Raw genomic sequence first — 22,753 nt, forward strand, 5'->3', positions numbered from 1 at the left:
TCGGAAGTTCTTGGATTATTCTGTCGAGGATAGGTCTTTCAGTCGCGACGGAGAGTTTTTAGACGAGCAGGAGGTGGACCGGTCAGGCGACGTCGCCGAGGAGGAGGAAATAGACGAGGAATCAGGTCAACTGACTCGTCGTCGGAAAAGGTTGGATTTGCTTGAGGAGGTAGTGGCAAACTCATCGTCCGCCGAAGGTGAAGTAGGTGATATGGCTGACAACTCAGGTATTTGTCGTTTGTTTATTTCGGGGTTTGTATATATTTTTGTTTTTGCTTTGGATAATGTTTGACCTTTATTTTTTGTATTGGGTGTAGAGCATACTCTTTCGTCTCGGCCTGTGTCGAGGATGTCTCAGAGCGAGATTCAGGAGCGTGCAAGGAAGCGATTGAGGTCGTCCTCGACTTCTGGTGGACGAGGTATGACGGTCGTACCTCGGTTTTCTGCGATAGGTTCGTCGGCCGAGACGCCTGTCGTCATAGGAGCCGAAGGCTTTCATCCGATTGCTTCGTCGTCGCCTCCACAGCCGTTCAAGGCGTCGTCTGCTGCTGTTGACGTTAGTAAAGTGTCTACTTCGTCGGCCAAGAAGCGTCCTGTCGAGACGGATCCTGTCGAGGATACGGTTATCACTTTGCCCCCAAGCTTCTTGGGTGATGAAGAGGCGTCGGTTATATGGCCTTTCGCTGATCGCTTGATCTTGCCTACGACGTATCGACGATATCACGAGGTGGATCCTCTTCCTGTCGCGTCGGACGCCGCTGAGCTTAGTCTGCGGGTGAGTTTTATTTAGTTTTTTCTTCTTTTTTGTTTGCGAAATATGTATGTTGTGTAAATCTGTTTTGGCATTGGTTTTGCGCAGGCGTCGCAGGCTGCCTTGGCTGTACGTAGGCAGTGTTCGTTGCTGTCCGACGAGGTGACGAATGCAAGGCAGCTGACAGCGACGGCGAAGAAGGCGGCCGCGTCATGGGAAGCGAAGTGGAAAGCTGCTGAGAAGAAGGTCGTGGATCTTGCTTCGGTGGTTAAGGCCAAGGGTGATCAATTGAAAGGTAAGGATAAGCAGTTAGCCGACGTGGCTAAAGATCTGGAGAAAGTGAAGGAGGAGTTGACCTCGACGACGGAGGAGTTGGATGGATTGAGGAGCTTGTACGACGCCCTGCAGGAGGAGGCGAAGGACGTCGAGGCTCTCGCTATATGGAGGACGCGGGCGCAGATGATGTATTCCTGTCTGATTGGGGAGACTAGCCTTTGGCCGTGTCAAAAGGAGGTGGATGACTATCTGGCTAATGGCGGTACCATGGCTGACCCGTCGGTGCCTGTGGTGGATTCGGAGGAGTTGGCGAAGACGGCTGACACTGCTGGTACTGAGGCGACGGAGGTGGATGCGGCTTTGTTGGTGGTGAGTGCGCCTGTTCCGGACCAAGAGGGGGAGGTTTTAGCTGTTGGGTGCGAAGAGGAGGCCCTCGTCGTCGTTTCTCAAGACGAGACGTTGGACGTGGCGTCGGTGGAGGTGCCAGTCGTGCCCCCAGAGCAAGAGCCGGAGCAGGAAGCCGTGGTCTCTACTCAGGAAGAAGGGATGTAATAGTTTGTAGTTTTCGAATTCCTGTTGGTTTTTGTGTTTTGTTGGTGAACTTCTTTACTCGTCGTCGATGGCGACGACGAGGTGGTTTGGATGACTTGTGTTTTGTTTTTGTGTTTGGAATGTTTTTATTCGTCGTCGGTAGTGGCGACGCGGTGTTTGGATAATGTTTAGTGTTTGAATTTCGGAAGTCGTGGCCTTAGGGGTCGCGCGTCGTGTGTGTTAAGTTTATTTTTCTTTTCCTTAGTCGTTTGTTCTTTATGGTTATCCCGTTGCGTTTTGATGTCTTAGTTTCGTGTAGCAGATGCTTTGCAAGTAATAAGTATTGAACCGACTGATGTGTAAAATCATACCTGCGTTGTTAGTTCGTTGTCTCTTGCGATCTCGTTCTGAGTCGTACGTTGTTGCTTATGGATGTCATTCATCGTGCGTCTTGCATTCTGCAAAAGAAAACAGGGGTCGCTAGGAGGATTGGCCGTTGGGGATGCCAACGGCCCTCCGATGCCTAAGTCAGTAATGGTTTTTAAAATAAAACGATAAAGAAAAGTAAAGACGACGATACGACGACTGATAAAATTGGTTACGACGAGATTTCAAAAATGGTAGAGTTTAAGATGTGTTGCGTTCCAGCTTCGGGGGACCGACTTGCCATCTTTGGTAATGAGTCTGTATGCCCCCTTTCCGACGATTTTGTCGATCAAGTACGGTCCTTCCCAAGCTGGTGCTAACTTACCCGCGTTTAATTCTTTCGTGTTTTGAAATACTCTGCGCAGTACCCAATCTCCTTCTTTGAACATTTTCACTTTGACATTTTTGTTGAAGCATTTTGCCACGATTTGTTGTTGTGACGCCATCCTTATCAATGCTGCTTCCCTGAGATCTTCTGTGTTGTCGAGGTTTTCGCTGAGTTCTACGTCGTTTTGCTCTGGCGTCATGAGTCCATATCGTGCACTGGGCAGCGTCACTTCAGGGGGAAGTACCGCTTCGCACCCGTAAACGAGTGAGAAGGGAGTCTGTCCCGTCGCCGTCCTAGGCGTCGTCCTGTTGGCCCATAGGATGGATGGCAATTCTTCTGCCCATCGCCCCTTCTTGTCGTCCAACCGCTTTTTCAGCGACGCGATGATCGTTTTGTTGCTGGATTCCGCCTGTCCGTTTGCTTGGGGGTATCTGGGCGTCGACGTCTTTAGCTCGATGTTCCATGTTTTGCAGAAAGCTCTTGTCTTGTCGCTGATGAATTGTGATCCGTTGTCGCAGATGATTTCTGACGGTATTCCGAACCTGCATATTATGTTAGTCCATATGAACGAGCATACCTCTTTGTCCCTTACTTGTTGGAATGCACCTGCTTCTATCCACTTGGAAAAATAATCTGTTAGGGCTAACATGAAGACCTTTTGTCCTGGGGCGACGGGCAATTTGCCAACGATGTCCATCCCCCATTTCATGAAAGGCCACGGAGTTAGGGTTGGATGCAAGAATTCGGATGGTTTATGTGTCATACCTGCGTGTCGTTGGCACTTGTCGCACTTGGATACGTACCTCATGGCGTCCTTAAGCATTGTTGGCCAATAGTATCCATTTCTTTTGATTCTGGTTGATAAGCTTCGTCCTCCTTCGTGTCCTCCGCATTCTCCTTCGTGGTATTGTTTCAATAGTGTTTCCCATTCGATCTCTTCGGCACATCGCATCAACATTCCGTTTGCTGATCGCTTAAATAGTACGTCCTGCAAAATAACATATCGTGAAGCTTTGAAAAGTATCTTTCTGGCGTCTAGCTTGTCGTCGGGTAGAGTTTCGTGCTTTAGGTAATCGAAGATGGGTTTGGTCCAACTGTCTGTGTTTAAGGTTGATAGGACGAGGCTGGCGTCTTGTGGTATGTCTTTTTCGACGGCGGGCGACAGTAGGTGTACTAGAGGTATGGTCGAGAATGGTGATTTTCTGAGTGCGGATCCTAGGTTGGCAAAGGCGTCGGCTTGCGTGTTTAGGTCTCTTGGGACTTGTTTGATGGAGAAGGGTTTGAATTTGGAAGTTAACTCTTTTGCTTTCTCGAGATACAAGGTCATTTTTAGGTCTTTAGCTTCGTAGTCGCCGTTAATCTGGTTGACGATTAGTTGTGAGTCGCTGAAGATGTTGAGTCCGCTTGCCCCTAATTCCATAGCTAATGTCATTCCGGCGATTAGCGCCTCGTATTCTGCTTCGTTGTTAGTTGCCTTGAAATCGCAGCAGATTGCCTGTGCTATCATGTCCCCTTGTGGTGACTTTAGTACGACGCCTAAACCTGCACCACGAAAGTTAGATGAGCCGTCGACGAAGAGTGTCCATATTCCTTCTATGTTGTTGATGAGTTTGACTTCGTCGTCTGCTATCCTCTCTAAGTCGGGGCTGAAGTCTGCCACAAAATCTGCTAGGGCCTGTGATTTTACAGCCGTCCTTGGTTGATACTTGATGTCGAACCTTCCTAGTGCCATTGTCCACTTCTCCATTCGACCTGTCAGTTCTGGCCTACGCATCACGGACTTGATTGGATAGTTAGTCATCACCACTATTTGGTGAGTTTCAAAATAATGCCTTAGTTTTTTGGCTGCGGTAACGAGTGCTAAAACGAGTTTTTCGAGGGAAGAATACCTGGTCTCTGCTTCCAGTAGTGACTTACTGATGTAATAAATGGGTAGTTGTTGTGCTTCGTCTTCTCGAGCTAGGACCGCGCTCACTGCCGTCGAGCTAACGGCTAAATAGAGTTGTAAGACTTCTCCTTCTTTTGGCTTGGATAGGAGGGGCGGCGACATCATGTATTTTTTGAGGTTCTGCAGGGCTGCTTCGTGGTCGTCGGACCAGTTAAACCCCTTGTTTTTGCGCAGGACGTCGTAAAATAATCGACATTTGTCCGACGACCGTGATATAAAACGGTTCAGTGCCGCCACTCTCCCTGTCAAGCGTTGTACCTCTTTTATGTTCCGCGGGGATTGAATGTTGATGATCGCGCGCACTTGGTCGGGGCTGGCCTCGATTCCTCGTTGGGTGACGATGTAACCTAAGAATTTTCCTGCGGACACTCCGAAAGAACATTTAGTCGGGTTAAGTTTCATACCGTACTTTTTTAGTATGTCGAAGGATTGTCGTAAGTGTTCCACGTGATCGTCAGCCTTCCTCGATTTCACCAGCATGTCGTCAATGTATACCTCCATTGTGTCTCCGAGTTGGTCTTTAAACATCTTGTTGACTAATCTTTGGTACGTCGCACCTGCATTTTTAAGACCAAAAGGCATGACTTTATAACAATAAATTCCTCTATCCGTTACAAAAGATGTTTTTTCCTGGTCGTCTGGGTGCATAAGGATTTGGTTGTATCCTGAGTAGGCGTCCATGAATGTGAGTAGCTCGTGTCCGGCTGTGGCGTCGACCAGGGCGTCGATGTGCGGCAGAGGGAATGGGTCCTTGGGGCAAGCTTTGTTGATATCTGTGAAGTCGATGCAGACTCTCCATTTTCCGTTCTTTTTGCTGACGACGACGACGTTTGCTAACCAGTCTGGATATTTGACCTCTCTGATCTTCCCTGAATCTATCAGGTTTTGGACTTCTTCGTCTATGATTTTATTCCTTTCGGGTGCGAACTTACGTCGTTTCTGTTTTATCGGTCTGAAGCTGGGGTCGACGTTGAGCTTGTGGGTAATCACGTCTGGGCTGATTCCTGTCATGTCCTCGTGCGACCAAGCGAAACAGTCCGAGTTTTCTCTTAGAAACGACACTATCTGACTTTTGATGTTGTCAGGCAGTGAGGCTCCGATCCTTATGACTTGGTCTGGCTTTGTCTGGTCTAGTACTATCTCGTCGATTTGTTGGTCGTCGGGGTCGTCTGACGTCGACCCTGGCTGTAATTGCTAGATGGGTGACTTGGATGGTTTCAGTGCTGTCTCGTAACATTTCTTCGCATCCCTTTGCTGCCCTTTGATTTCCAAGACCCCCCACTTGGTTGGAAATTTGATTGATTGGTGATATGTTGATGGCACTGCCTTCATTTTGTGGATCCATGGTCGTCCTAGGATGACGTTGTACGCTGATGGACAATCGACGACGTTGAACTTGGTCATCATGTTGACGCCTTCTGCGTATGTAGGCAGCGATATCTCTCCTACCGTCCGTAGTGCTTCTCCACTGAACCCTACCAGAACTGTTGATCTCCTTACTATGTTTTTCTCTTCTAATCCCATTTCTTGTAGTGCTTCCAAGAACAGTACGTTGGCTGAGCTTCCGTTGTCGACCAGTATCCTTTTGATCAATGCGTTCCCTATTGGGAGCGATATTACCAACCCCTCGTGGTGCTCCCGCTGTGTATCTACAGAATCTGAATCGTCGAAAGTGATAGCCATTGCGGTCAGGGACCTGTGTAGTGCGACCTCGTCGTCGGTTTGTCCCTCTTCTACGGTCTCAGATTCTCCCCTGTTAATTTTTTTAGCTGCAGAAGAGGTTAGTCCACAAATATCTGAACCACCGGAAATAACATTTACCACTTTACTGAATGGTGGTGGGTCTGGTCGCTCGCTGCTTGTCGCTGGGCCGGGCAGGGTGGTCTGCTCTTTGGAAAATGTTTCTTTTCCCTTGTCGCTCAACAGTTCCTTTAGATGCCCCCGTTTCAGGAGGTATGCGACTTCCTTTCGGAGGGAGATGCACTCCTCGGTTGTGTGTCCGTTGTCACGGTGGAAGTCGCACCATTTGCTCATGTCCTTCATGGAGTCCGGTCTGTCGTTCTTCCGGGGCCATCTGACTGTTCCACCTACATTTTGAAGGGCGTTCACCACACCTCCAATGTCGACGTTGAAGCCGTAGTCGGAGATGTTAGGGTGTTCGACCCGCTCGTTCCTGTAAACATTGTTAGTATCATAATACTGATTGACACTTTGTACCTGGTTTTGCCGAACATATGGTTGGTGTCGCCAATTGTTGTTCCTTGGGGTGTACGATCTTCTGTCGCTGCTGCCCCCTATTGATCGTTGAGATGCTGTTCGGATAACCTCGTCGTCTTCGATTCGCATCTGGGCGGTGGCCCTTGATCGCACCTCTTCGAAAGTTGCACAGGGGTATTTGGTTATTTCCCGGTATAGCTCCGAATTGGGGATGAGGCCTCTCTTGAACGCCTCAATAGCAGTCCTGACATCACAATTTTTTATACCAATTTTTTCACAATTAAAACGGTTAAAATAATCGCGTACCGACTCGGTTGGCCCTTGAACCAACCGATAGAGATCACTGGTTTGTTTTTCTAACTGGTGACTGCTGGCGAATTGTTGATAGAAGGCGTTGATGAGGTCGGACAAACAGGAGATGGATCTGGGAGGGACGTTCGTGAGCCATTCCAACGCTGCTCCATCAAGGGTGCCGCCGAATGATTTGCACATAACAGGTTCCACTAGGTCGTGCGGAATCCCGATCTGCCACATGCGCTGCTTGTAGAAGTTGACGTGCCTATAGGGGTCGGATGTCCCGTCGTACAGGGTGGTCCAGGTTGGGAGCCGGAGTGTGTGCGGAACTGTCACTCTAGCGATCGCTTCGCAGAACGGCGACGCGGCATACCCGTCGGTCGGCTCGGTCTCCACTGGTGTAGGTGCCCCGGGGAACCTGGTCATCAACTTCATCAGGCGGGAATAGTGCTTTGTCATGCGTGCATCCATCTTGTTCAGGCGTTGGGTCACCGGATCGGGAGCTTCTTTGTCTTCTTCCTCACGGGTTTCCTCCTCATCGTCGGTCACATCTTCAAAGTCATCGGGCATCTCGAACGTTAGCTTTTTTGGCTTCCCACCTTTGTAGCGGGACTGGTGCTTGTTGCTCTTTACACATTCGAGCTCTTTCTGGAGGGTTTCATTGGATGCCCTCTCTTGGGCTAGCTCGGCTTGGGCTTTCTCGTAAGCCGCCTTCATCTCTGCGATCGTCATCTCTCCAGTAGTCATGGTGAAAGGGGTGCTTTTGTGTAAAACCTAGTTAATGTCCCCACAGACGGCGCCAAACTGTTTATGCCAAAATTCGTATGGGGGCGACTTTCGGCTAGGGTCGACACTAACTAAGCAAAGAATCAACGACACAAATAAAGAGACACGACACAGAGGGGTGTTGACGCGGAAAACCCAGGAATAAGGTAAAAAACCGCGGATTGCTATGAGGCTATCAATCCACTAAGTATTCTATATGATTGTTTATGCTTTTCTTTCTGAGAATCGATATCAAAAATCTCAAGTACAATAATAAATAGTGAAACAGCTTATTGCTTAAGAGTTTTAGTGCTTGAGTGAACGTGCTTTGCTTGTCATTATCTTCGTCCTTTTATAGGATATTCTCAACGGTCTAATCGGTTGAGAAAATCCCACAAAGATAGGAGTATCTTTGTCACACGTTTCTTCAGTCTTCAACTGCTTCCGCGCTTCTCGCGTGTGTCTTGGACTCGTTCTTGCTAGCTTGACGGCGCTGCCTATCATGGGCTTTAGGTCAACTTATCTTCATCAACCCGTTTCTCGAGGACGTGTCTCAGTTGCCTGTATTTTGTCGTCTGTCCTTCGTCGATTATACCTCGTCGTACGATGCTACGTCGGACGTATCTCCCTGGAGCTGTGTTTACCTACGACACGACAGGACCTGGCTGACACGACATGATCAAACGTTAGAACGGTTATGTCGTTAGTCCAAAAAGTGGGATAACAGTAAAGTTGTTTTCAAGTGAGAATCTAACCTTGATACGGTTGCAGAGAAATTTGATATAACATCTGGATCGAAGATGATGAACACCCCAAATCCTATATTGACCTTGAGCAATCAGAGAAAACTGTAAAACATGAGTATCATCCTGCAAACCCTTGGTAATCGAATCAACAGTCTGGCTTGAAATCTGTGTATCATTGATTCGCATTCCAAATTGAAGCGGACATTGATATTCATCTTGAAGGAAAGGTTCAATCGCTGTCGACGCCAGAAACTCATCATCATCTTCATATTGTAACGACACTGACAGAGATTCAAAAGATTAAAGATAATACTAATGCACTTGTCTCCGTCATCTTCACCGTAAAGGTAATGTTCAAATCAGCTTTAATCTTGTGTTTCTGATCAGGGTCAGGATCAGGAACTATTGAATAATGATTATGATGATTATAGATTGCCATGGAAGTGAACTCAACCATGGGAGCCATGGATCGATACTATTGGTAAATGCCGTACACTAAACAAAAAACAAAACTTCCAACAATTATTAATCCAATGATTGCGAACCCTGTATAGATAAGTTTTTGTTGCTCAACAGTATAGCGATATCGAGGATTTTGTAACCAAGTACAAAACATGGTGGAATTTTGTTGAATTCAATTCATGGATATTTTTGCCTACCAACGAGGTTATCAATTTATAGTCGTCCTATTTAGCGACCCGAGATATTTTTTTTAAGGTACAAGTTAACCATATTCAAGGACTCATAGGAATCTGTTTGGTAGAATTTTGAATTAGAAAACTTTTTTATTGTTGAAAATCTAATATATATACTAGGTTAGGTCCCGTGCAACGTACGGATGAGACTAAATTTTTTTTTCTGCGTAATTTATTTAAAAGAAGTTATATATTATTAATAAAATCAAATCAAATTTTATCAACGGGTGCTGGAAAAATCAGAGAAATTATTATTTATTTGAATTGTAAAGTGATTAGTGCGATTTTAGAAGTTTAGCGTTTCGACAAAAAATACAAGTTGGGAAAATATAAGAAAAAAAAAACTTAATAGACAATTATTAGATACCATTTTCTTCTAGAATTGTATAATTATCCGTAACTGTAACCATACCCGTATGGCCGTACCCTCGATACATCCAAACTTTTGGATATAGTATTGATTTGATAACCATATCGGTTATAATACCCTATTTTTCTAAACCGGGTATATAACTGTATTTTGGGTTTATAAGTAATTTTGTTGAACCCACTTTTTAACACTTGTTGTACATAAAATAAAAAATAAATATTTTTTTTGTTTGGGTATGGTCGTATTACACTCTGTAGCACATTTTAGAGTAACTTATTTATTTATTAACCATTGTAGGTTGAAAGTATAATGCTTTTTTTTGAAAATTTTATATGAAAATCAAAAAATTATTTTGCTATTTTAAAAAATACTAAGGACTCACCAGCATATCCGTAACATATATGTTCTTCACATCAATATTAATATATTTGTTTTATCCTTGTCGTAATACATGACATCATAATTTTTTCATATATACTTCTATTATGTATTAAATAGAAGGAAAAAATAAGGAAAAAAATAACCAGGAAATCAGATATTCTAAAAGATTCTTCAATTAAAATATATTTTTTTTAAAAAGAAAAAAATATTAAGGATAAAAGATTCTTCAATTAAAATATTTATTTTTTATAAAAGAAATAAAATACTAAGGACTCACCAGGATGTGACACGTGTCATTCCTGGTGTGTCTTTTAGTATATAGTAATAGAAGGTAAACAGAACGCACCCTAAGGTCGGAAGCATATTGAAATTGAAGATATAGGCGAATTTGATATAAAAAGCTCCATCTGTAATAGGCCACCATCTAATAAAATCCTCAACAGAGGAGAGATGGATGACCAAGATTTGATTCTGGATATGCAAAGAGAGCAAGTGATATCCCTCCACATTTTGGAGATTGGTTTGGATTAGAATGCAATCAAGAAAGGCACAATGGTTAAGGACTTAAGGTGCTTTTCATTAAATAATCCGACCCACAACTTGAAGGGATTAGTGAGCAAAGTCCAACCCAACTTAGCCATAAACGTAATTCCATTGCATTAAACTCACAATCCCTAAACCTCCAACAGTCATGGTTTGGTAACTTGAACCCAAGAAGTTCTACGAATATATTTTGTCCTATCATCTTTGTTCCAGAGGAATTTCTTACATTGCTTTTCAAAATATTACTTAGAACTGAACAAAGCAGGAGAAAGGTTTGCATGACATATCCAAGATAAGAATTAATCACATACTCCCTCCGTTTCAAAATTATAGTCTCGTTTGATAAAAAAAACACGGGTTTTTAGAAAACTGGAATATAGTACATAGAAAAGTGAAATAAAGTACAAATGATGATTGAGTTGCATAGAAAATTAGAATAAAGTACATGTGAAAGAGAATAAAGTACATAGCAAAATGGAATATAGTATATTGGTGGAGTTTTCAATGCATTTTTAATTAATATACGGAGTAGTACATTAGAAAGTGGAGACCTTAATAGCCAAAATTAGAAACAGAACTGTAACTGTGGGACGCCCGATTTAGATAACAGGACAATAAGGTACTCCTCCCAACCATGTTCAAAAGCTTAACTTGCGATCCTCTGATTCTAGCAGAAGTCTTATCAAGGAGACCTAAATAGTGACATAATTTAAGCTTAATTTCAACACCAAAGTAGATACTTTCCATAGGAACAAGTTTTAAAGCCAAAATCAACATCAATATCATCTCTGCAACATCATATCTGACCCGGAAGCACGTCTTAGAAGGAAAAATAAGAGGTTCACCTTTAAACCAGAGACATCACCAAAAGCAGACATACCATGCATTAAACTGAATATTATTGACACTACCTTGACCTAGCAAAAACGCATCATTAGCATAAAAAATATGAGAGAGACTAATGGACCTTGTTAGCTTAATAGGTTTCCAATTCTTACCTTCAACACTGGCTTGAACAAAGATGTTTTTAACCAATTTTAAACAAAGAAATCATTAGTAATACGGGCTTGCCGAGTAAATGGTGTGACTTTTATATATATGCTCATTACATAGACAGCATGAAGTGCTATATACAGGTTTCAAAATTCAGCACATCGACAATGCCAACAATTTACAAGTTTCATTGCCTGGAAAGCTGCTCTCTACAAGATAGCTCGAATTTCAACAGAAAATAACTGCATAAACAAAAGGAACGAGATAGGTTCTCTACTGCATAAACGTAACATGAAACCAACTGCAAGAGAGCTGTGTTTCAGAGATGGTTTTCAAAGGTTCCCGTTTGTCAGGTATAATGCATCCTTTACTCCAAGATCACCGCCAGCATCAACTTGCATGCTCGCTGAATCTACAAGATCCTGCACATAGCAAGGGACATAGTAAGAGTATTGAATCCCATTGTTTTTCATTTTCAGTTTTTTATCCCCGTGATTTCTTTTTCTTGCACTCAACTAAGAATTTTCCCAATAATCCAAGTCACAGAAGGAAATAGGTTATCGTGCAGGTTCCTAGCTTCACGGTTGCTAACAAAATCATTATGGACTACAAGGTCGTCACTTATTTGTTAGATACACTGAAGACCAGGAAGGTACTCTAGAGATAATAGCTGCTTCATGCATATCAGCATATCCACAAGTATCTCCGTGATTCCCTTCTCATTAGCCATTACACGTAAGATTTGAGGGCGCGAGCTTCATAAATGAGTTTGAATTGGTCACGTGAGGGGGGCGAGGGGGTTGTTTGCAGCTATGTGGAGACAAGAAAGAACCCAAGAATGCTATGTTACATGACTCAACATAGATACACAATTCAAGCAAACTCATCAATTATTTTCAGATTATATTTTCTAAAGGAACAAGGACGTTACTCTTTTAGTCAGATTATCAGGTATGTTTTAGTATGAAGCACGCACAGATATTTACTGATACAGTAGCCTAGCTATATGGCTAAAAGACACGGGGAACTGACCTGGAGTTTCTCTTCAGAACTTTTCAGTCTTTCACCACACTCCTTTACTTCCTGGAAACCTTTATGTAACTGCAAGTAATCCCATGTTAATGAAATAAGCCCGTAATCTTCACATGCCCAATTCGATATTGAAAAATGTTCTAATCATCCAGGTATATATATACCTTAGTCAGCCGCATTTGACCCACTGAAGACTGTTTTTTCGCAGAAATCAATAAATCCTCCAGTTTCTGTTATCACCATAAAGTTCCGGTTTAATACACCAAAAAAACAACAATCTTATTACGCTAAATAAGCAAAAGGAAGGGAGAGTTTCGTATACCTGAGATCTTTTCTCCATATCAGCTACTAGTCGTTTTTGCTCTTCTAACTTCAGCTCCATCTCAGATTTCTGATAAAGCGATATTATTAGTCACTTTTGAGTTTTGATATTAGAGTCCAATGAACGAAACCTAGAAAGACACAATATAATTCAGTTTTGCGGAACAATTTGCTACAAGCTTCCAACAAACAACGAGGAATTGATAGCAACACAAATGTTCTTCAGATGATCCATGTAAATTTAAGTCAAGCTTTGTTTTGATTGATAGATGGGATTAGTATCGTTAACAAGTTAAAAGATAAGACTTACTGAATAGCAATATATGTAGCGACTAGGGAGTAGGGCTAGTAAAAAGTCACTCAAAGAGTAAGAGGATGATAAATAAATAAAACAAAACTCAAAATACATGCAGGAAGCAGTCCAGGTACACCTCAACACTATGTAACTTCAACATAAAAATATCAGCTAGGTACAGAATCAATATGGGCAAGAGGGTGCCATTAGCATCTTTCCAAGGTGTCTGTTCAATAAAATTAAAATCTCATTGTATTGTGAACTGTTGTTGAAGCATCAAACCTCGTTTTTTAAAATTCCTTTTGCTCATTGGTAGTACAGAGAATACTAAGCGCGGCTTTCAACTCCATAATGAATTTACATTTTTGAGACTATTGAGAAACACAAAATGGCTGCTCATGACCAGCACATGACAGGAGAAACACAACCAAATACAGAGTGTATACATGATATAGGGCAGACCAGAAAATGACCTGAAATACAGTAGTGGGGCAGTGGGCACTTTCTAATTCCGAAATTGCAATGCATCATCTTGGACTCAAAACGATCCAAGAATACGCCAACAAGGAGACAACTAGTCAACTAGTTCAACTCTTAACTTTATGAGATTTATGATGAACGGAAGAAAGTAAACCTAGTCCGGGTACTTAGCAATGAGTAGAAATGCTTAATTGCTTATTCAGGGGAGGAATCAAGGGGCTTGATTCTAGTTAGCAATTACTTTTACATATAAAAAACAATATTATCTTGTAGCCCAGTTGATTTTGTAATGTGAGTATGTGACTACAAAGGCTCCGAGTTCGAATCCTAGCACCCGTTCTATTGATTTTTTTTTTTTTTGTCCTTTTCCTTTTTGAGTATTCTTTTTGGTGTGGTCCCTGGTCAGCAAGTAGCTCGTCAAGTGATAGTCTTTTATCAACTGTCAATACAAGTATACACAGTTTATACATTATTTTTTTGGGTACATAACAATAACATCATACAACTCAATTTCATATTTAGGTATACGGGGTAAAAGTTCATAAAATCTTTACACTTTCTCAAATTCAATAACTCTTATCTAAAATATATAAATATGTTATACAAAGTAGTACTCCCTCTGTCCCTTAATACTCGACCTGTTTTGACTTTATGCACTATTCACATAATTCACTTTGACCCTATTTTATTTCTAGTATATGAAAACAAATGTTAGTATATAATATATTGTTGGCTTCATCTTAATATATATTTTCAAAATATAATATTTTTGTAAGTTTTTATAATATGTAGTTAAAGAAATTGGTGGTCAAAGTTGTGTATTAGCAAGCGTGTCCGGTCAAAACAGGTCGAGTATTAAGGGACGGAGGGAGTAGTACTTAAATTTGCTATATTAATTTTAAGTTTTTACACAAAAACTTAAGCTTTACCTGTAGTACGTATTGACTATAGAGTAGAACTTGAGAGAATATGAATGAATATTACTTTAGCTTCGGAAATATTTTGTGCAATCAAATGTATGATTAGACAAAGATAACATATCTAGTCTTGTCTAGTTGGCCCCCCCAAAGTAAAATTTATGGTTTCGCCACTGCTTATTCATATATAACAGAAGGGCGGTCTACAGGAAGTAAACCTAAACCGCTGCACAAGTTCATGCTGAGGACTTTTCAGTTAGAAATTCTCCCTCTATATGTTAAACATTATATGGGCGATAATGATTTTGTTCCTCCAAAGCCCCCATCCCCGCCCCCTCCAAACAAACTGCAGAAACCAGCAGCAGCAGGTTATAAAATGTATATGACTTGATGACCTCTAATACTATAATGATTTTGTTCCTTCGAACCCCCCCCCCCCCCCCCCAAATCCCCCAAACAAACTGTAGAAACCAGCAGCAGTTTAAAAATGTATATGACTTAATGACCTCTAATAGACTAAAACCATATGATACTCCACAACATCCACCCGGCGGGAACAATTAGGAGACTTTATAGGAAATTGCACCAATTCATCACCTTGCTTTCTTGACAGTGTGAGCACTGAGCAGCAAGGAAGAATCTGATTTATCAACCAGCTTATACATTACTTAGACCGCGCAATGCCTCAAATGCATTTAAAATGATGACTGGTCCTAAGCAAAGCACTAGCAACAGAAAACTCAAAAGGCCAAGTCATGTTGATGTTATTGTTGGGTTGGTAGTCATAAAAGTGTAATCAGAACACGGACCTCCTTCTGAAGTTCTTCTCGTCTTTTACTCAAGATATCCAGCTGCTCTTCCATCTAATGTAGAGGAAAATGAGAAACACACTGTTAATAAGATGACATCTTATAGCCAAAACAAATAAATTATAGTATTCAAGAATTGCCTTCCCTTCAGAAGTAAGCTAACCTGGTATTGATAATCACTTGATTCTGACGAAAGTTCTCTACTTTGTCGCTCACGACTATTGGATCTGTTTAGCACGAAAACAAAGAAAATTAGAGAAAAGACAGACAGAGAGACAAAGGCTCAAAAATAAGTTAATCTTTCACAACATCTGGGCTGCTTATCCCTGACCACAGCATATTGATCAACGAGTACAACACTACAACCTACAAATATTATCAGCACAGACGGAAGCTAACACTTAATAGTTAACATTCGGCAATGTAGCAGCAGCAAATAGAAAGTGTACTACGTATAATCTTTTACCTATTCTTTCTCTTTGTATGTTGGTCTCTGCTCTCGGAAACCATAGTGTTATGATCAGTAACTCTATTAAGCTCCCTATCTTGAGTAGCATTCACATCCTTATCTCTTTCCCATTCCCGATCACGATGTCTGCTCTGTTCCCGTCCCCTATCTCGTTCCCAATCCAACAAATCCCTGCTTTGTCCTCGCTCTCTTCCTTGGAATTGATCTCTAGATTGATCATGATCACGAGAATGATCGCGCCTTCTTTCCATTTCTCCATCACGTTCTCGGGAATTATCATGTTGCCTGTCCTTATCATAGTCATTCTCTCTTTCCCTACCTCTGCCCATATCCGAATCCATGTCTCTCTGGTTATGTCGTAAGCTGTCACGACCAAAGTTGTATCTCCCACCTGCACCTCTCGTCTTTACTTCATTTACCCGCACAACTCGACCACCGATAGTCTGAAGGAATACAGATAATCGAAAGGAAATAAAAAAACAAAGAGAAAGCATGGGAAATTACCCCTTGAGTAATTCTGAATTGAATTAAAGAACACGTAACATGGAGATAGGATACATACCCGCCCATCCATGTCATTGATGGCCTCAATCGCTGATCGGGGATTTTTATAAGTAACAAAACCATAACATTTTCCTCCCACACCACGGTCATTAATAATCTATTTGTCAGACATACAAACATTTAACAATCAGCACAAAAAAAAAGCATTCAAAATAAACCTTCTAAATATATTACTCTGTATATAAGCCACATGCATGATCTTTTGGCCCCTCGACTATAAGGCAAGCATGTGGAGAAGAACTGATAAAACTAAAAAGACAGTCATCCCCATCAAAATATAGGGAAGCCTTTTATCACAAATGGAAAACAAGCAACATTGATACACTTTGTCTTCTCAGTAATGATGCAATAACATAGAGAATTTCAAAGCTCATCCTTATTCCTTACTATTATACGAAGTACAATGGAAACCCATTATTTTTCTCAGTCAATCGAAGAACTAATGTCGATGCAAGTATAGGAACAAACACTGCCGCTCAACAAAATAGTCGCTGACTTCCTTACCAATGTTCCAAAAGACATGCAACTGGTCCTTTGATAAGTCATCCCCGCATTTAGTTTACGGTAATATACATTGGCAATTGAAGATACTCCGTACTATATTTCAATGAAACATCTTATACAAAACAAAATCATTTTGTCATGAGGTAAAGGGTAACAAGTGTAACACACTAATACATTTCTTTCTTCACTCTTTCGGATTATCACTCAAACCCAACCTACCTAAATAGTTAATCCTTGGTAATAAAACCATTTTCATAACCCTAGAACCTCAAGCAATGCTCCCTTAGAAGGGTTGAATTTAAGCAGTCTTACCCTTAAAAAGATTTACAGATCACTTTACATTTCCCAAACATATACAGCACTATGTAAGACTTTCTATATTCATTTAGGAAAGTGATCCGGTGTCCAATATAGTAACCCTTGCCTTGTCAACACTCTAAGATGACTACCTCTAATCCGACACTTATGCACCATGTTACAGTAAGTTGGTAACGTAAGTAGATGATAGTTTAGCAAAATCATTTCTTGTTCATTTCATTGTTCATTTCATGCAAGAAGACACTCCTCCAACAATTTACGGTTTAACTCAACTAGCCTTTCACTGGATCCTATATGTCGTGGTGACGTGGTCAGCGAACTTCATTCAAGAAGACACTCATCCAACAATGTACTGTTAAAGCCTTCCACGTGATTCCTATATGCTGTAGTCAACGAGACGATTTTGATGAGCTCAAAGGTTTACTTTTTAATTATTAAGATGAACAAAATTATACTAGCTACATCAAACATTTAAATTTTCAGCATCTCTTGTTTACCATGAGTCCATGACCTTATGTGATATTGTGATCTTTATCAATCGAACACGGCTCGAATTCTCATTAAAACTATCCTCCCGGCAATACTATAACCCAATTCCAAGCATAAACTCATTCTTCAAATAAATTCATTTACAAATTTACCAAAATTGCAACAATTCCTAACAAATTCAGTGAATTCAACAAACACAACAAATCCGTACACAATATTTACATAAAATGAATAAAATGAATAAAATGAAAAACAATTAAAATCCAATAATAACAAATTGAGGAAATAATTGAAAAGAAAAAAGAGAACCCTAGAAAATTGATTAAAATGAGGAGAGAGAAAAAACCTTGACAGAGACGATGGAACCATACGGACCAAAAGCACGACGAAGAAGGGGTTCTTTGCACTCGTACGGAAGTCCTCCCACATATATGGATTTTTCATCGTCTATCGTCATTTTTGGCTTGTGATACAGTGAGCTTCTGCTAATTTGGCTCCATGAAAGTGCTTTATTATTCAAAATTGAAGTAAAAATTTAACATAAAATTATTTTGGGGAAAAAGAAATTGAGAGGCAGAGGAAGGTGAAGATTGGACTGGGTTGGGCTGAAAGCCTGAAAAAAGTGAGATTGGGCCCAATCAAAGACTTGGATACAAATTCAGTTGAGCTCAAGTTCGTTCTGAAGCTTGGGTGTAGTAAACCGAGCTTGTCTACAGCCATATAGTACATTGGCTACAGTAGAATATATAGGGGTAAGATAGTACTTTCATACTGTTGCAAATTTGAACAATATAAAAATAATGTTGCTATAAGCATGGTTGTTAAACTCCCGATTCGGATCTTACGATCTTACGATTCTACGATCCAAAAACACGCCACCGATCCGGATCTTAGGTAGGATCTTAATATGTGTAGGATCTTACGATCCTACCTCGATAAAAAATTTGAGTGGTGGGATCTTAATACGATCCTACGATTCTACGATCCGATCCAATGATCCGATCCAACATATAATATTTCAAGATAATTTTTTAGGGAAATCGTTTTCAATCATATTAGGGTCAGAAAAGTCGAAATTACGAAACTTTTTGAATTCAGAACTTATTACACGATTCATCCAATAATCCATAATAATTCGAAAAATTCAATAAAAAAATCCAAAAAATTCGACAACAGCAAAAATAATAAATCATGCTAAAAAATGCTTTGAATACATAAGGCTCATGATACCACTATAGGGGAATACAGTTAAACATACATAAGATGTGCGGAACATCCCCAAAGTCAGGAAACATGTATAAAGCACAAATTAAGCATACTTACATTTGAAGCGTGTTTTCCCGAGTATAGTATTAACGAACACGAACAAAGAACTCCAATTTTCGTTCCTCTATTTGGTTCACCGACACGTTCAGATCTGTCTTGATAATTGTAGCTTAGACAACGTTCAAGAGTGTTTGCTTTTTCGGGAAGAACAATTTTGAGTAGAGAGCAAAACTGAACGACGTAATTTAGAATTAGGTTTAGTTTAGGGAAAAGCTGATTGTATATGTGTGAAAATATAACCTAAATTATATTTAAGCGTAACCGGCCAAGACACAAGGCCTTGACCGGCCACAAAAAAAACACCGCACGCACAACCCATGCGCACAGCACACACCGCATGCCGAAGCCCACAGCGCAGCCGAGCAGCGATGGGCCGTGGGCCTTCGCTTGCTCGCTGCTGTGTTGCTGTGCTTTGTGCGCGCTGTCGTGGCCACGCGGGCTGGATTGCTTGCTGCGTTGCGAGCTTGCTGGCTCGTTGGGCCTTGCGCGCATGCGCGCTTGGCTGGACGGGCCGGCAGCTCCGATGCGGCTCGTATTCGCGACGAATGCCTTACGGCTATTATTTATCGTATCGTACACGACGAATCACCGTCTTACGATACGATTATTCGTTTCGCCCAGGTTACGAATATTCACGATACGATATACGATTCCGATACAAGGTCGTATCGTATAATACGTTTTTCCGAACTAATTCCCGAAAAGTTATTAAATGAACTTCCGATTCATTTAATCCGGTGATCTGTTACATGTCATTGGTGTGACCGTATAGGTTCAGTCAAGAGTAAGCTGTGAGCCTAATATAGATTAGAACTCACTGATCGGAAGTATTGCTCCAGTTAGCTGTTCCGATCACTTGATCTTACTGAATTAATTATTCGCAATTAATCTGAACCTTGGTATTAGACTTAATGCACCTTGGGTGGAATACAAGGTTTGTTGGCTGCCATCCACGACCGTCGAAAGTAGGTCTTCCCCTAGGGGTCATGCCTGAAGGGAGCGCCTCTATCTCAGCAGCTTCGTTGTCAGAAGCATCCTCCATAGCCGCTCGACTGCTCGAGCATTCAACAAGCTTCCTCCGAGTGTGATGAGGCATACTAAAGCATTCAAAATAAATAAATCAAACATCCAAGCATGGGGGATATCTTATACTTGCCCATACAAAACGTTCAAGAGTCTAAAAGTCCCCAATGGCCATACAAGTCTAGCCAGGGACTTATATTTCAAGGGTCTATTCAAGGTCTACGCAAACGCCTAGGCTATCCATGCCGAAGCAGGTATTTAAGGTCTACACCAATGCCTAGGCTATCCATGCCAACCCAGGTATTCAAGGTCTACACCAACGCCTAGGCTATCCACGCCTAAGCAGGTATTCAAGTTCTACACCAACGTCTAGGCTATCCAAACCTATTTCTATACATGACTCACAAAGGTCCCTAGAGAAATCTTCCTCTACAAGTTCTAAGTACTATTTTCCAAGTGCAAGAGTTCAAGTTCAAATCCTACAAAGTTCCAACAGTTCAAGTTCAAGGTGGCTACCAAACAATTTTTCATGCAAAGTACAAAGAAGCCTACTACTATTCAAACATTCTCAAGATACAAGTACAACATTAACAAATCCAAGAACACTTCAAGTACAAAAATCTACCCTACATGCAATCCTAAGGTAATTTCAAAGGAAAATTTGGTAATATTAATCCAATCTTTGGCCGATTTTCATTTATTAAGCCCATCTATGACATATTTTTTTTAATAATCCCACCTTTACTACCCAACGACTTTTATTGGGCCGAACAGGTCATAAACCTATTGTAGGCGGTAATATTCCCCACGTGGAAGTAATCTTCTCCCTTTTCTCCCCCAATATATATAGTCATCATCATCATCTTGTTGACTTTTTCACCGGTTACCGGTCATTTAAGCCCAATAAAGTCGTTGGGTAGTAAAGGTGGGATTATTAAAAAATATGCCGTATGTGGGATTAATAAAAGAAAATCGATCAAAGGTTGGATTAATATTACCAAATTTTCCAATTTCAAAAGCAAAACTTGACATACTTACATGGACAAGTTTAGAGGAAATGCAAAAACCACGAGATCAAGGGGAGAGACACTCGAACTTTGAGAAAAAGAAGAAAGAAATATGAAATGTGCTCGGTCAAGAGCACACGGAGCGGGTATATATGCACAGCCCCTGCGCTGGGCGCTGGCCTTGCGCAAGACGCAGGCCCTGATTAGCCATGCGCGAAATCTTGGCGGGGACATCCGTGTTGATTATGCTACTTTGCTGCTACGGTTTTCTGCACCAAGCATCAAACGTCGAATCATGCTACTTTCCGATGAATACGGATATACATCTGTTCCACCAGCATCAACAGATAAATATCTCAAGCATACGAAATCCGAAAAATATGCGGACTTAAGCTCCTTACTCCCAGCAGACCCATACTCCTTATCTAATACTCCCTACGGAATCCTTTTTTTTCTTAAATGCATCACTTTGACTATGGCATTATTCATATATTAAACGTGACTTAAATTATATATATATATATATATATATATATATATATATATATATATATATATATATATATATATATATATATATATATATATATATATATATATATATATATATATATAGAAAATTATAAAGTTTTTATAATTTTCACAAATAGAAAATTACAGATATTCAATGGTCAAACAATGCATTATCAAGTGTACTGATCCATGTGCTGCATTTAAAAACAAAAAGTAGAAAAAAAATTTAAATTAGTACTTCATAGTTCATACATATAGGTGTAGACACCTACTTTTATCCCCATTCCCAAAAGGGAAGGTTCGATGATGAAAACATAAATCTCCACTTGACAACGCATCTCCTATAAAATAACGAATCTCAATTCTCCTTTTCATTTCACCCGAAATCTGCTATTTATAGAAACCTGCTATTTATGGAAACCTGCTAAAAATAGTAACTGCCGTAATGGTAGTTGTTAAAAGTGGCAAATCATAAAAGATAGAAACCTGTCAGAATTAGGTGTTGCACTCCAACATAAATCCTAAATGAGATAGAAATTGCGAGAGAATCCTATTCCTAATATGATTCGAAAGTAAGAGTCACGTATTAATTAAAATCCTAACGAGCCTAGAGTTCGTAACGGGCCCAGACGCATTCCGTCACAAGGTTAATACGCGCTAAAAGACTCAATTAAATCTCAAACACTCCGGATTTTAGGAATCCGAATCTGACTAAGAAAACAGCCCAGACCCTATTTTCAACGCCTGGTTCTGGGCGCCGAAATCTTCGGTGCCCAGGCCTGGGCGCTGAAAATACCTGGTACGTGTTTTTTCCTAATTCCTCGTGGATTAGAGTTCTACAATTCTATCTTTCCACGAACTCTTTCCTATAAATATAGCCCATGTTCGACGTGAAAAAAGGGACAACAACAACACAATTATTATTCTGAGTATTGACTCTAAACCCCTAAGCCTAAGCCTCACGCTGCAAAACTGATCACGCGTTCTGTCGCAATCGATCCATAAATCAAACATAACGTATCCTGTCCCATAATTTGAGATTCGTTAAATAAAAGGAGAAATAGAAAAGTCAAAGTGGTTAGTTTTCTGAGAACCGTGACGCACCTCTCAAGGGTGCGTCGTAATGTGTCCCTTTTCTATGATATAATTGCTTCCCTCGCCCTTTTATGAACTGTTAAACTAACTAAATCTGATTGTTCGATCACGCCTAATAAATATGATATTTTTGGGAAATTGGATTGTCATGCTAGGTCCCTTAAAACAATCTAAACCAGATAATCGCGCTCGATCTAGTACTATATGTTGCATATTGTTAAAAGCAACTCAGATTAGTTTAATAGTTAACGCATGTCCCTTCAATTATTTATGCTGAGCTAGTAAGGATATCCTGCCTCTGGAGTTATCGAAGAGCGAGTACTCCTC

General features: G+C 40.9%; 2 protein-coding genes across 2 annotated transcripts; both read right to left on the minus strand.

Annotated features, from left to right (window-relative positions):
* Positions 1-5,454: 5,454 nt before the first annotated feature.
* Positions 5,455-7,518, minus strand: LOC110804849 (uncharacterized). Its single transcript, XM_056836096.1, has 2 exons — positions 6,809-7,518; positions 5,455-6,721 (listed from the first exon to the last, which is right to left on the minus strand). The coding sequence occupies exons 1-2, from the start codon at positions 7,516-7,518 to the stop codon at positions 5,455-5,457; spliced, it is 1,977 nt and encodes a 658-aa protein (XP_056692074.1).
* A 3,820-nt stretch (positions 7,519-11,338) lies between these two features.
* LOC110804858 (uncharacterized) lies at positions 11,339-18,005 on the minus strand. The gene is made up of 9 exons (XM_022010459.2): positions 17,809-18,005; positions 16,150-16,248; positions 15,585-16,030; positions 15,282-15,345; positions 15,119-15,172; positions 12,619-12,687; positions 12,461-12,526; positions 12,297-12,365; positions 11,339-11,686 (listed from the first exon to the last, which is right to left on the minus strand). The coding sequence occupies exons 1-9, from the start codon at positions 17,917-17,919 to the stop codon at positions 11,597-11,599; spliced, it is 1,068 nt and encodes a 355-aa protein (XP_021866151.1). The 5' UTR covers positions 17,920-18,005; the 3' UTR covers positions 11,339-11,596.
* Between the last annotated feature and the right edge of the window lie 4,748 nt (positions 18,006-22,753).

The sequence above is a fragment of the Spinacia oleracea genome, chromosome 2 (assembly GCF_020520425.1).
Source record: "Spinacia oleracea cultivar Varoflay chromosome 2, BTI_SOV_V1, whole genome shotgun sequence".
In the NCBI taxonomy this organism is placed as follows: Eukaryota; Viridiplantae; Streptophyta; class Magnoliopsida; order Caryophyllales; family Amaranthaceae; genus Spinacia; species Spinacia oleracea.

What these genes read in the sequence shown, in the direction of transcription:
- LOC110804849 (XM_056836096.1), bottom strand. Translation starts at nt 7,518, where the DNA reads ATGACTACTGGAGAGATGACGATCGCAGAGATGAAGGCGGCTTACGAG. An exon ending in CAAACCAGTGATCTCTATCG is followed by an intron (nt 6,722 to 6,808) that starts GTTGGTTCAAGG and finishes TTGTGATGTCAG; the next exon opens with GACTGCTATTGAGGCGTTCA.
- LOC110804858 (XM_022010459.2), bottom strand. Translation starts at nt 17,919, where the DNA reads ATGACGATAGACGATGAAAAATCCATATATGTGGGAGGACTTCCGTAC. An exon ending in GAGAAGAACTTCAGAAGGAG is followed by an intron (nt 12,688 to 15,118) that starts GTCCGTGTTCTG and finishes TCGCTTTATCAG; the next exon opens with AAATCTGAGATGGAGCTGAA. An exon ending in GTCAAATGCGGCTGACTAAG is followed by an intron (nt 12,366 to 12,460) that starts GTATATATATAC and finishes GATTACTTGCAG; the next exon opens with TTACATAAAGGTTTCCAGGA.